Source organism: Corvus brachyrhynchos, unplaced genomic scaffold, assembly GCF_000691975.1.
Source record: "Corvus brachyrhynchos isolate BGI_N302 unplaced genomic scaffold, ASM69197v1 scaffold5, whole genome shotgun sequence".
Classification (NCBI taxonomy): domain Eukaryota; kingdom Metazoa; phylum Chordata; class Aves; order Passeriformes; family Corvidae; genus Corvus; species Corvus brachyrhynchos.
Genome location: NW_008238321.1, coordinates 13,126,260 through 13,140,388, shown reverse-complemented (window position 1 = coordinate 13,140,388; position 14,129 = coordinate 13,126,260). Strand labels below are relative to the sequence as shown.

Sequence of the window (14,129 nt, the reverse complement as noted above, 5' to 3'; positions counted from 1 at the left end):
GGAGCCGTGCCACTGGTTTAGCTCCCGCCCGGCTTCGTGCTTCGCATGGGAATGGGATCAGCTGCCTTGCTGACCCCTTGGCTTGCAGCTGGAACCACCAAGCTCAGGCGTTTCAGCGGGGAAAAGTGCGGAGTTTCCTTAGGAGTCACTAGAAAGTTGCGAGTGTCGGAGCTGGACTGGTTACTGGGAAGAGGAGGGTTTTGCTGAATTCAGCCTTTTGGTAGAGAAGCCCCGGAGAAGCTGATAACTCTTTTCAGTGCTGGCTGTGGGATTTTGTAGTAATCCTGACGCTCCCGTGACCTCTCCCTTTTCTTTCTCTTTTGTGGCGACTTTCTTTTGTATTGCTTAAACAAAACAGACCCATGTATTACAGGAAGACCCTTTCAAGGGGAATATTTTAAGCAAATCTAATTTTCATATGACGGGAAAACTACTTTTCAGGAACAAAGAGGTGGTTTGTTTTGGTTTACATTTAGGAAAAAAAAGTCTAATTGGTGCTTCATCATCTCTGTCATGGATTATTCAGTAGTATTTGTGGTACTGTTTTACTTTTTTATTACAATATGAATTTCTTTGACTTGGACCATTAGGCATTGCTACAAAGGTAGGCTAGCATTGTTCACCAAGCTAAATGTTCTTTTGTGAAGAAAAAAGTTCAGTATCAGGGTTGTTTTGAGTCTTTTGTTCTAGGACTGAAACAGTCTAAATTGAGGCCCTCATGAGTTTGGGTGAACTCAGACTCTGATTTCCAAATTGAAGTTCCTTCAGTAATTTTTTGTGTGGCTTTTCTTGATACTTGTTTTTTTCCTTAGGAATTTTGCAATTCTGCTCTCACTGGTATGAAATTGTTTCCCGCAATAGTTATCCTGTGGTGTTCTCATTGCAAAATTCCAGGCCCCACCCATGATCACTTCCACTTCCTGCATGATGTGGTTTGTAATGCCTGTGACCAGCGTTTGTGCTGCCTGCACGCAGGAAGTCTGGCCAGATGTCTCTTCTGGCTTCATGAGTGCGGAAACAAGCAAGATGCAGCCGGTGTGTGCCTGTTACATACTGATTTCTCTCCTTGTTTTTTCTACCTTTTCCAGTGTATAACAAAGCATTTCTAAAACCTCCTTCACCCCCCTTGCTCTCCCCACTTTTGTGGTGAGCCCAGACAATGAGGAGTTCCTAATTAATTTCTCTTCAGGCATTTTGCATATTGTCTCCAAGTTGTTAAAAATCATGGGGAGATGGCAGCAGGGGAAAACCAGTCGTAGCTCTACCCTTTCTACAGGCAGTTTAACAAGATATACGTGGTTTTTGTTTTTATTCTTCTTAGACTAATTTCAGAAAAGAAGTTTAGAAAAGCTTTAATACCTTGTCTCAAACTTGGATTTTTTCTTTTCAGTTTAAGTTTGTATTTTTCATCTTTGATTAGTTAGAAATTCCCTGTGAGCTAAGATGTAATGCAGGGAAGGAAACTAATAGGTCTTCCTTTTATGTTGCAGCAAAAAAAGTGCCTGTGGCACTGGACAGTAGCCACATCTCTGGAGTAAGTACAGGTCCACAGTCCTTCCATGTATTTGCAGTTGAACAATTAATTTTAAATTATAAGTACTATGTAGTAATGGTAACCTTGAAGCAGAGCGAGCTCTTAATGGATGATATCCTCAGTGGGTCCATAATCTCACATTCCCAAGGACATACCTGGAAGTGAAGGAACAGCACCTTTGTGCTGCTGTGAACATTCGCAGGGTTCTCTGAAAGTCTTACGGATCGTATGGATCAGTTAAGGAAAGTTCTTCTCTATGCGGCCCTACAATCTTAAAAAATGCCACTTATTATAGTCTTTTAGTTCTTCCAAAGTGCAGTAGAAAAACACAAGAGCTAGATAGGATCATATTCAAAATTTTGGGGCTGGTGGAAGCTGTCTTTTGGTTACAGAGGGTGGTTTGAAAGCTTTTCAGAGCAAGATGTCTTGCAGGTCATCTTTATCTTTCCTGAATTATTTTTGTTGACTGTCTAAACACAGATATTGGATTTATTATAATGCTTGTGTCAGAAAAAAATCCTTTTTCGATTTTTTTCTTCACAAGTGTGATGCACAGATTGGTGTATGTGTAAACACTGCCTGGAGCAGGACGTGCTTATTAACATCAAAGACACTTTCAGTTCACTTAAAAATAACAGAGTAGATGTGACGTAAAGTATCCTAGGTCAAGGATGTTAATTCTGCTTGGTCATGATTTTCTTCTTAATGGGCAAGAATACTATTTGGAAAATCACTCCTCCTTACTCACACTCCTTTTCCTCTCTTTTTTTGCCCGATGCATACTTCAGCCTTGAGACTTTCTGCTGGAAATGTGTCAGTACATTATACAATGCCTTTATTTTTTAGAAGGAACACTTCTAGCTTTGTCTAATGAACATTTTGTGTCAAACTCAATTGTAAAAACTAAGACTTAGTAACTTTTCTCCTCACCTTTTAAATAACAGTGTAATTTCTGTACGTGTGTAGCTGATACTGTGCACTGAGGTATGCGGGCACAGCCCCACTTAGCTGTGACGCTGCTTACTCCTTGCTCAATAATCTGACAATTACTTGGGCTGTGAAAAGGATTTGGGGTTTGTGGCATTGCTTGGGTATGTAAGAATTTGGCTTCAGATTGCCAGAGTACTTTTGAGTGCTTTTGTCTGTAGTAGAGGTAAGAATACTTGAGTTTGTCTCAGTAGACTTATGAAATAGGTGGCTGTTAATCAATCATATTTACATCAGATGATTTTTTGGAGAGGAAAAGCTCAACACAGGTTAAAGATATTTTCTTCCATAGAGTTCAATAGATGTGCAGTGTATGCACATTTTCTTTAGCTGAGACATGCTGCTCAGAGGGTCTACTCCTGCATTTTATGAGTATCATAAATAAGAGTGGAAGACAGGGCTGACATCTAAATAATCTTTGAAGGCTTCAGCTGTCCCTTCTTTGTTCATCAGAATTACCTCTAGGCAATATTTTGCTCAGCAGAACTGGAGTTGAAACTTGGTAAAACTGTGTTTCTTCAGTCATTAGATTTCAGTGATACTGTTTTCTGACAACTGCCACTGTCATGAATTGTTCAATTCCATCTCTATTTGCTCTTCTTGATCTTCTTCGGTTTCTGTTAAGTTGGTAATGTCTGAGTGGAATCTTTGCCTCACCCAGGGCTGGACATGGGCAGATTATGCAGAACACTAGGTTTGATGTTTCTCTATTGTCAAGACTAACTCATATGAAATATTTGGTACAGAGTGGTTAATAGAGTGTGTCATACACATCACAGGGCATTTATTTAATTGTGGTGGTTAGATACTTAAGTCCTCAAGTGGGAGTGACCAACTTAAGGTTCTTGGTTCCCTTGTGGCTCTTTCATGTGTCATTCCCATTTGGGACTGTGTCCTGTGACCGGGTTTGTGCTGGCACAGGGGCAGCTGGATGGTCTGGATTGCTGCAATCTTATCTGCATACCTAACCCAGCCAGTGGTATCCTGCTAAAACCTCTGGGGAGCTTTTACCCTCCCTTCTCCCATGACTCTCTGAGGTATCCAGATATATTGTAGCCATACACAGATTTTGATATTTCAGATTTGAAGTTGGGTAGCTTTGTCTGTGTTTTGACCTAGGAAGAAATTTTTCTCATGTCTGGCAGTTACGTTCATAAAAAGCTTACGTGTTCCTGGAAATGTTAACTCAGGAAATCAGTATCTTGAGTACTTAATCTGTTGTCTCTTTGAAGTTTCTCTTTAATTTCATGGTAAGTGTCTTTAGGGTTGTTGAATTGCAGTGTGTTTGGAGCTGAAGTTGTGGCTGAGATGTCTTCTTTCCCTTGTGTTCTCTGTGCATTGGCACAGCTGCAGCTCAGGTTTGGGGTTTTGTGTAATCAGAGGTGCTGAAGGTGCTCACAGCTGGGAAGGTGGTGTAAGCCTGCAGCATCTTTGGAAGAACTGGGTCAAAGTGACTTAGCAGGAATTCTTTCGCATTTATGGTCTGTCAAGGCTGGTCTTTAGTTTGGTCTCCAGGCGAGCAGTGACTGTGTGGGAGGATGGGTGTTCTGCTCTGCAGCAAGGAGGACTGAGGCTGCTCACTGCCTTAGTTCTTATGCTTGACCCTTTAATTTTTCAGGGGGGAATATGAAACAGGAGTTTTAGACTTTGAGGACTCACTATGGAAGACTCAGAAGGACGACACTTCAGCTCAGTGGAAGAAGAAACCAGATACTGGAAGGAGCTGGCTATGAAGTACAAGCAGTGGTAAGGCAGTGACTTCATTCCTCCAAGTTGTTGGATAAGGTGCATAACACTGCATGCAAAGACACAGACCCTTCATTGCTGCTTGTTTAGCTTGCTGGAGGATTGTTTCAATAGAATTGTTCAAGAGTATGAAACACTTCCTTTCATCTTTCTCTCTGTTTCTCACTTTTTATTGCTAATCAATAATGTCTTTGTTTGTATTTCCAAATAAATAATAGAATTGAATAATGGAATAAATGTGTGATGGCAATGGACAATTGACAAACTAAAAAGATGCCACAGACCCTCAACACCTATAGTGTGAAGACAGACTCGGGGGTTTTTCTGTTTATTTGAATGTTTTTATCTATGCTATGGGGTGAGTTCCCATGCGTGGCAGAGAAACATTTGCATATGGTTCTCTCTTCCTATTGAATACATATGTTGGAGAAGGGCATATAGCCTTCTACATTCAAGAGCAGTGTTTTTTTTACCTTGAGTGTACAAGAGATGTTTTTTGCTTTGCTCACTATGGTGAACTCTGTTGCTGGAATTTCTCTCTAGTGCTGAGAATACGCAGGAGGAATTGCGTGAATTCCAAGAAGGGAGCCGAGAGTATGAAGCCGAACTGGAGACTCAGCTGCAACAAACAGAGTCCAGGAACAGAGACCTTCTGTCAGAAAACAACCATCTGCGGATGGAGCTGGAGTCAGTGAAGGTAAGAGCTGGTGATGCTCCTTGTGTGCACGTCCTCAGCGCAGAGGTGAACGGGACAGGTGTTTGCAGACTCTGTTTGCCCTGTGGTGTCACACTCAGCATTACAAGGAAGTTGAGCAGAAGACTGCAGAAAGGAGAGTCTTGAAAAATAAAGAAATGCCAACCTGTTGTCTACTTTGAGGATTCTGTGTTCCTTGGTAGTGTTCCTGGACCCCTGTTCACAGGTTGTGGCTGTGTGTCAGCATAGATTTCAGATGGGAGAAAATTGTCTACAGTAGAGTGGAGACCTAAGTGTGAACACAAGAGAGCTGCTGTTCTATTCCTTTTTCCATCTATTTAGTGCTGTTGTTCATAGCTTTCTTGTTGTCTGCATCATGCAGTCACAGATAATGCTGCAGAACAATCAAAGCACAAACACTGCAGCTGTGTTTTTGCATTATGTAAGGAAATGCAGTTTTAAACCCTTTTTACATAGTTGTGTATTTATTATCTGACATTTCAGATCAGCTGGGAAGCAGCAGCTGGTGGGTAACACATAGAATTGAGAGTCATAAAACAGTTTCAGTCCTGTTTTTGTTATTGAATCTATCTGTCCTTAGGGAAAAATGAGTTATCCTCTTTGCACATGGTTTGCATTCTGTGAAACTAAGCACCAGCAGAAAGGCATTAACTTCCAGAATTATAAAATATAAAGGATATGAACTTACTGAGATGGAGCTTCTTAACGCAGTGGCTTTAGAAACAGTGAAGCTATATAGAGTATGAAGAGTGATGAGTGCCTCATTTCAGTCTCATCAAAGATGCTACTAGTCCCCTGTGCTGACTGACAAGTTTAGGAAATACTGGTAAGTTCTCTTAAGTTTGGAAAAAAATTGTCGCTGAAATTGGTGTCACTTTTTAAAGTTTTATTTTAGGCCTTTTGCTTACAGATGAGTTACAGTCACCCAAGAAATACTACACCATGTTTTGTAGGGCTAGGTCAATCTCTGTGGAAGCAGAGATGAATATAATTACACTTCTTCTACTCAATTGGATGCAATAATGAGCTAATGGGAGTGTAGGTATTTAAGTGATTAATCACCAGATAATCCAGGTTTGCAATGCCTTTTGTTTAAACTGTTGTCCAAATTACTGTCTTAAGGAAGTACTCTTCTGTTCCAGGTAGATGTCCTGTCCCTCTAGCACCAATTTAGCCATTCCCTCCACTTCCTGCTTTTTGATAGCAACACCTCCAAGACTTGTTTAATTGTATTTATGTTCATTAATCCTTGTTGTTCTTGTTGTAGCACCTTAGAAATATTAAATGTTGTGCATGGTGTATTGGTCTGCTGTTCCATGTAGCCACATAAACCTGTGGAAGCTGATGGGTTTGGGGAGAAGACAAAAGTTTGACAAAGATAAAACCCATAGTTCATTTAATTGAGGAGTGTGTAGACTATTTTCTTTCTCTAGCTGGGATGAGAGGAAGGGACAGTGAACCAGCCAAAACAGTGAAGAATGAAAATAGCGGGAGGCGATACAGAGCCTCAAAAAGTGGAAGGTAGCCATATTTTAGAAAATCTGAAATCATTCTTGACAGTAGATAACTCTCGTAATATATATTCTGCTTGAAATAAACCATTCAACAATTGGCTATTCATGCAGCCTGAAAACTGCAGTAACAGCCTGCAGTGAAGGAACAGAGCCACCATTGAGGGCCAGATCAGCTGATAGTTTATTACAATTGGCTAAAAACAAAGACTCAGATCTTGCAGTTCTGGTCTTTTATCTGAATCAATTCAAGAGCAAAGCATTAGTCTCATGAAGCTATTGAGCAGCAGTGTTATCTGAGCCCATCAAGGGTTGGGATCTGCATCTAGGTCAACACCAGTGAACTTTGCCAGGCCCACACAGCTTGTGGCTCTGAGGTTACCAGCCCAGTGTGTGTGTTTGCTGCCCCTCCAAAATCAGAGCTCACACTACCTAAAAACTGATGGGAATAGTGCTTTGGAGGGTTAGTTTAGAGAGTCCTGAGAAACTAGTAGAAAGTAATCTGCCTCTTGGAGCTTAGAGGCTCTTAACTGTGTTTCAGAGATTTGGAATTACAGCAGTGTCACCACACTGCGCACTTCGTGTGCTAAAGTAGCTGTTTTCACATTCACACTAGATTACTTGCCATGGTTTTCAAATTCCAGTGCATGGATTTGTTTCCAGTGACTTCAAGTGTTTTGTGCTTGAATTCTGTCTGGAGAGCACTTCAGGAATGCTGCTTACACAGCAATCTTGGAGTTTCTAAAAAATGTCTGGCATGTTGAAGTGGTCTGGTAGCAAGGTGGTTGAGTATAAAGCACTGTAATAGTGTGCTGTGAAGCTTTCCCTGTCACATGCTGTGGAACTAACTCCACATTTAGTGGTAGTGCAGGAGAGAGAGATCTGATGTGGAAGCTAAGTCTTCCTCCCTGCCTGTGCCTTTCTTAAATGTATGCTTGTATACATGGTGTAGAGGGAGACAGAGTTTGGTTTAGGTTCACATCCAAAGTATAATTGTGCCTGAAATGTTCTGTGATCTAGAATTCTGAACCTGCTGTGGGCTAATAAAACCACATGAGCAATGCAGGATCTTGCTGATTCCACAGCAGTATGTAACAGTGTCACAGTTGGGTTTTTGTTTTTTTGGTTTTTTTTGTTTTTTTTTAAATCTTGTTACTTTGGTCCTAAATACTGCCTGACTTCATACTGGGTTTGAAAATAAGTGGCTTCTCTTGTGTCCTGCTTTGTGTATTGCTAAGAAACTGTGCTGAGTCAGGCTGTCTGGGAGAGGCAAGGAATTGCCCTGTGCTGTGAGTGTTGGGAGCTGTTCCCCAGCACTTTTGTTTGATAAGGAGTGACAGGAAGAGCTCTTGTCTGCTGGCAGCCCAGAATTATGTGAGCAATAGAATTTGTTGGCATTTTACTGTATGTAAAGTGATGTTTCTCAGAAAACTTCAGAGCATCTGTCTCTGCCTTTCAAGGGGCTCAGACAATGCTGCAGAAAGAGAACATCTGTTGCTAAGTACCTGATCTGCTATTTGATTTGCCTTTGAGTAGGAAAAGATCGAAATGCAGCATTCAGAAGGATACAGGCAAATCTCTGCACTGGAAGATGACTTGGCACAGACAAGAGCTATTAAAGAGCAGCTTCAGAAATATATTCGAGAACTCGAGCAAGAAAACGATGACTTGGAAAGAGCAAAAAGGTGATCTCCTTTTTGTGAGGTTTTTTTTCCACCTTTATTCTGTCCTGCGAGTGTGGTGTCACTGAGCTGTTTGTAATACTGTACTCGTTAGCACTGCAATTCTGAGCTATCACTTGTGTGATGATAGTGTTGAAGAGATTGGTTGCAGATGAGCCATGTGATAGATTTTTTTTTTACCTCTTCCACTCCCCTGACTGTACTCTTTCATATCTTACAAGCTAAATTAAAAAATAATAATCAAACAAAGTAAACCAAACAAAAATGCAACAGTATCCATTTTCTTGTGGGAGAGGGAGTCCTCAATGTGCTTGAGCGATTTGGTAGTGACACCTAATTGCACTCTTTTTCAGAGCCACTATAATGTCTCTGGAGGATTTTGAACAGCGTTTAAACCAGGCTATTGAAAGAAATGCTTTTCTGGAGAGTGAGCTGGATGAGAAGGAAAACCTTCTGGAGTCTGTGCAGCGCCTGAAAGATGAAGCCAGAGGTTAGACAGAAGTTATTTGTATCTTTTCCTTTCTCTCCCGCTGCCTTGTAGCTGTTCAGTCCTGTCCATATGCCTTAGAGCTGGGCTTTTAAGTTTGCTTCTTTAAAACCTGCTATCTGAAATGTAGAAACAAGTAAGGAAACTTAAGACTGTTCTGCCCCATTCCTTGAACTTGTGACCTTGTTCCAGAGCACTCACAGAAACAAAAGTCTGTTCCGACCTTCTCCTTATCAGGGCTTTAGGGAGTTGAGAGGAGCCAGTCCAGCTGGGGCACATGCTGGTGTGGCTTCCTGTAACCCATGAAGGTCAGCTTCAATACACATTAACCTTGTTGTTTCCTGGCCTGTGGAAAGTGGAGTCAGCGAAGCACTCATGGGGACGTAAAACAGGAAGGCTGTGACTGACTTCTGGTTGCCTTGGAATGCACTGGCTTTTTGCTATCTGTAAGTAAGGCTGGGTGAGAAGAGAGAGACCCTGGAGCTGGATGAGCTTCTATTTTCAGGTCTTGTATTCTGTGCCCTTGAATGATATCCATAAGCTACAGCCAGGCTGTGGGACAGAAGTGATCTGTCCCTTGGCTAGATAATGATGTGGCTTCCACCTGGCCTCAGCTCAAGTTTCCTTCATGTGGGAACCAGGATAGGAGAAGGTACAACGGGTAGGATCTCAGCCTTGCAGGAAGCCAGAATGTAGCCAAGGTGTGTGCCAAATTGCCAAGCCTCAGACTTGATGTGCCTCTGCTTATCAGCCTGTAACATTTGGAAAGGAGTTAATTCCTGTCTGAAGAGGAGCCTCATGAAAGGGTTTGAAAATGAAAGCCAGATAATAGCAACTGAACTAACACTACTAAAACATCTTCAGCCACAATCCTAGAAAGGCCTTTAGTTATCTGGATTTTGAAGATATGCCTGGAATAATCTTCTACAAGGATAAGTGACTTTAGCTCACCTCCATAAGGAGAAAAATCTTTTGAGCAAAAGATTACCTCCTGTTTTTATCTTGGTGGCTACATACTCCCAACACTTGCTTTGTGTTGCTTCCTTCACAGATCTACGACAAGAGCTTGCAGTGCAGCAGAAACAGGAGAAACCCAAAACACCGATGAGAACTCCCCTGGAAGCAGAAAGAACAGACACTGCAGTTCAGGCCTCCTTATCTGTGCCCTCAACACCGGCAATGCGTCGGACACCCATCAGCATACCCACCCCTGGGACATTTAGGAGAGGTGACTGGCAGGGAACTGGCTCAGAAATACTATTTGATGCTCTTGTTTTTGCTATAGTTTGCTGCCTTCTTTTAATTCCTCATTTAGCCACAGAGTTGAGTGCATAGTGTAGTGTAAATACACCTAAATCCAATCACCATGGCTTCTGTATTCATAGACTGGGATTTTTTTGACTTTATTCATAGTCTGTTCATTTCCAACTGACTTGAACAGTCTGGTAATAATGAGGGATAAGATGAGCTGTTGGGATTTTACTATTAGTTCACAATTGTCCCAGAGATGTTGGTCTAATTTAGGGGAAAGGTTTTAAAAACCTGTGTGATCTTTAACTGTGTTCCTTGAATCATCTTCTCTAAGAGAGTTGGGTGAATTTTTTTTTCCTCTTTTCTTTTCTTGAGTAACATATCCTTCTTTAATCTGCCCTGCAGGTCTTGAGGACAGTTATGGTGCAACCCCTCTCACACCAGCTGCAAGAATATCTGCACTTAATATTGTGGGAGACTTGCTGCGAAAAGTGGGGGTGAGTGATTACCTGCCAGGCAATGCTCTTGGAAACCTGGAGCTGTTGGAAGCTGCAGCCAGCACCACTTGTGCTGCTGTTCAGGGGAAACAGACTGGAAAGAGTCTCTTTGCTCCAGGTTAGCTAAGCGTTGCCTTGGGACTGGTTTGGACTTCAAATGTTTCTGACCAGCCCCCAAATAAAATGGACCGTGCTTATTTTTCTAAGTTCTAATCCTGATCAGGGTAAGATCTACCTCTGTGAATTTCTGGAAGTGCATGTGCAGAAAAAATAAGTTAGCATGAGTAAATTGAGAAGGGATCTGTTCCAATGAAAGGCAGAGACGTTAGCAGGCTGGTGCCTGCTGTCCAGAAGGCTTCTGGTGAAGTTTGCCTTAAGAGTCCAGTAGTCTTTTGAGCAAGGCCTAATGTCCTGCTAAGCTGTAGTTTGATATTTAAGGTAGTGCTGATGCTGGGAAAGTTATCCCATTACTTGTGTTTCATTCCTTAGGCCTCAGTGGTGTGTTGTTACAAGCATTTGTATGACTCTTTGATGGGCTGAGCTGCACAACTGATACAGCCAAAAAGTAACTCAATAAAGATGATCTAGAATGGGAGCATGTGATGGAGCACAGAATATATGTGGCTCATTTCCTCTGGTGTACCATGGTAATACATGTCTGGGGAAGCAAATAGCTCAAATGAACATTTAATAATCTAAAAACTGATGCCTGTAAGAAAGATGTAAAAATGTCCCTGAGGAAAGTGAAGATTTTGTGTTCCTGCTGGTGAAGAGCATCAGCTCCCTAGAGAAACAGAGATTCAGCTTTAGAGAGATGACTGTCTTCATCTCTTCACAAATTTAGAATTCATGTGGCACTGGGGTCTAGCAGGTTCCTCTACTGGATAACTCGCTCTTAAAGAAAGAAAAAAAAAAAACCTAAACCCACATACTTAGTGCCATTTTGGTATGCCACAGTGCCATCTTCTGAAAGAGAAGGGTTCTGACACTTCCCTCATCTATTTACTTCAGGCTTTGGAGTCCAAGCTTGCATCTTGCCGAAACTTTGTGTATGACCAGTCTCCAAACAGGCCTTCAGTGTCCATGTACATGAACAGAGATGTCCTTGAAACGCGCCTGAGTCCTCATCAGCCTCTGTGTGATACAGGGTGAGTGCTGGGCTCTGCTGGTATCTTGGTGACAGCTGTTGGTGTTGGAATTTAGGGACTGGTATTTAAATATTTAAGTCTTAGTTTTGGTAGGGACAGATTTATTTTCAAAGTATGAGAAATTATTCAGGATTATGATTTGAATGTTTCAGGTCAGTTTAAAATTTGGAATCAGTAGCTGCTGAAATTGGAAGACTAGCTGAAATCAAGTTTTGAATACCTCAAATTTGAAGCAAGTGCAAGATGTGTTTTATTATAAATCAGTGTTTAAATGGGACAAAGTACAACAGTTCTTGCTTATTGGTTCAATTTGTTTTATGCTTTTTGTTCTTGTACAAATGATGTCTCAGGAATGTTACAGCATGTAGGGAGACTTCCCTTATCATAGTTAAGATTCTCACTTATGGGAGAACTGGAAAAAAGGTGGATAGTAGGTCCACTCAGAATGCTTTATAGTTGCTAAGAGGTGTTTTTAAGTAGCAGCTGACAGGAAGTTGCTTTACTCAACTTACAAATTTCTCTGAATGTTTGAACTGGTTGCCTTTTTTTAATCAAATGAAGAAAAATCAGCAAGGTTATTGCAGATTGCAATAACTGCCAATCCTGTACTGCACATTCTTTAGGTTCTGTGTAAATTAAGTGCCTATAGTACACTTTGTTTCAGACTTAATTATTTAGCCAGACCCTTGTGCTGTGAGTTCTGGTTTGTCCTGTAATCCAGTGCCTAGTGGTGTTGTTTAGAAGGAATGTTCCACTCTGTACTTGCTCTCCTAGCTTGGGGAGAAACCTCATGAAAGCTCCTGCAAGAAAGCCTCAGGGGCCATACATTTACATATTCATGCAGCTGATTATCTACTGCTGCAATGCTAAACTGAAATTCCAACACCTGTAAAAGATAGTGTTCATTACTCAAAGGGAAGTGGAGCCCTGTGTTACACTGGAAACTCAGCCCAGTTAAGGAATGGGCTCATGTAGTGCTCAGAGTGCTGTTTTTTCATCTGCTGGTTTCTCAGCTGAGTAGTGTGCTGTAGAAGAGAGCAGTTATTCTGAGCATGGTTACACAGAGTGAGAAGTGCACTGACTTGTATTTTTATTTGCAGGTTGGTGAAACGTCTGGAGTTTGGAACACGGCATTCAAACATTCCAGGACCCATGAGCCATCCCTCACAAAGTGTTGTCAAGATGCTGCTATGAAAAGCCTGGCTGGCTTTGGGAAAGGAGAAGAAATGTGTATTTCAAACTTTAGTTTTAAAGAGAGTATCAGTGAGCAAGCAGACAGCAGTGTCAGGGTAGGTGAGAGCTGAACAAGAAGTCTCAGTTGGCAGTGGCTTCCAGTGTGGCCGGTGGGCAGGCTGTGTGGGTGACAAAGTGTGACAAAGCAATGCTGACTGGCAGTGCAGGACTGGGAATTGCTTCCTGTACCAGCTGCTGTAAATAGCTCCTTGAAGGTCACTTCTTTTGACACTGCCAAAGCCATTGTCCTTCTGCCTACAACATAGCAATATTCCCTATCCTCAGGCTTTGGCTTTTCATGTTAATTCACCACCAGTTCTGGCTGAAATTCTGCTTTCTACCATGGGTATTGTGTGCTGCAGTCACCCAAATTAAAGGAGTGTTTTTATGTGGAGAAAGGTGTATTTCTGCAGGGAAGCTGCTCAGCTCCTTGTGGGATGTTTGCTGACCAGAATGTAGCAGCACAAAAACCTGCCTCTGTAGTGCCAAGATGTTTCTGTAAGCAGTGATTTGTTATTTGGAACAGGTCATGTTTAAAGTTGAGACATGTCTGGTGCTTAGAGTGCATAGGAGATCCTAGAGGGCCAGACCTGATTAAGTTTCTAGTTCTGACATCTTGATAGATGGGTTTTACTGCTTTACAAACCTCCCTTCACTAAGGTGCCTTGGGTGTTAGTGGTTTTTTTCATGTTTTATTTTTCTATATGAATGTATCAGCTATTACTAATTTAGAAATGCTTTTCTAACCTGGAAACCCCTTTATTCTAGAGGAGTGTATATGAGTAGAGAATTATTTTAAAATAATTTTTCCCTCTGTAAAATATTACTGCATTTGTTTTTTAAATGGAGTAGATTCATTCCCAGTGTTAATGTATTTTATGGAAGGCTGTACTTGGAAAACTAATTGTGACTAAACAATTTTTTTTTTTCTTTTGTGGCAGGGGATGTGGAGAGCTTAGTTGACAAAAGAATACATAGATGGTTTTGATGTTTTTTTGGCAGTTTTTTGGGTTTTTTTAAGAAAGTGCTGTGAAAACAGCCACTGATACATCTGTTTCTCTAGAATATGAAAACCACAGATAATTTCCATTTTTCAGTCCACCTATGAAGTTGGTTTAACTGGGGAGCAGAATAAAGCTTATTTTGAATGTGCACTCTTGATACATTTTGAGTTTTTTTGCAAGTTGAGGTTTATACATGTTCAGTTTGCTGATTCTGCGCCAAGCATTGGTGATTAAGATCATTTAATATGAAGTCTGACTTGCTTGTCTCCTTGTTCCCACACATGCAGGCTCACAAACTGCATTAACAGCCAGCTCTTGAGCATCTTTACAGAGC

The 14,129-nt window shown here is 41.4% G+C and overlaps 1 protein-coding gene across 3 annotated transcripts in view; it reads left to right on the top strand.

The window, feature by feature from the left end:
• NDE1 (nudE neurodevelopment protein 1) overlaps window positions 1–13,952 on the top strand; it is an 18,374-nt gene extending 4,422 nt beyond the window's left edge. For 2 of the 3 annotated variants that reach the window (XM_017734226.1, XM_017734225.1), the window contains exons 3-10: window positions 4,140–4,267; window positions 4,811–4,964; window positions 8,030–8,178; window positions 8,529–8,665; window positions 9,714–9,890; window positions 10,319–10,410; window positions 11,422–11,558; window positions 12,659–13,952. In XM_017734226.1, the coding sequence (XP_017589715.1) occupies window positions 4,182–4,267; window positions 4,811–4,964; window positions 8,030–8,178; window positions 8,529–8,665; window positions 9,714–9,890; window positions 10,319–10,410; window positions 11,422–11,558; window positions 12,659–12,752 (1,026 nt within the window). In that variant the 5' untranslated portion in view covers window positions 4,140–4,181 and the 3' untranslated portion in view covers window positions 12,753–13,952. Of the gene's footprint in view, window positions 1–6; window positions 101–4,137; window positions 4,268–4,810; window positions 4,965–8,029; window positions 8,179–8,528; window positions 8,666–9,713; window positions 9,891–10,318; window positions 10,411–11,421; window positions 11,559–12,658 lie in introns of those variants that run through there. The other variant, XM_008633532.2, reaches the window with a different exon arrangement.
• Window positions 13,953–14,129: the final 177 nt, after the last annotated feature.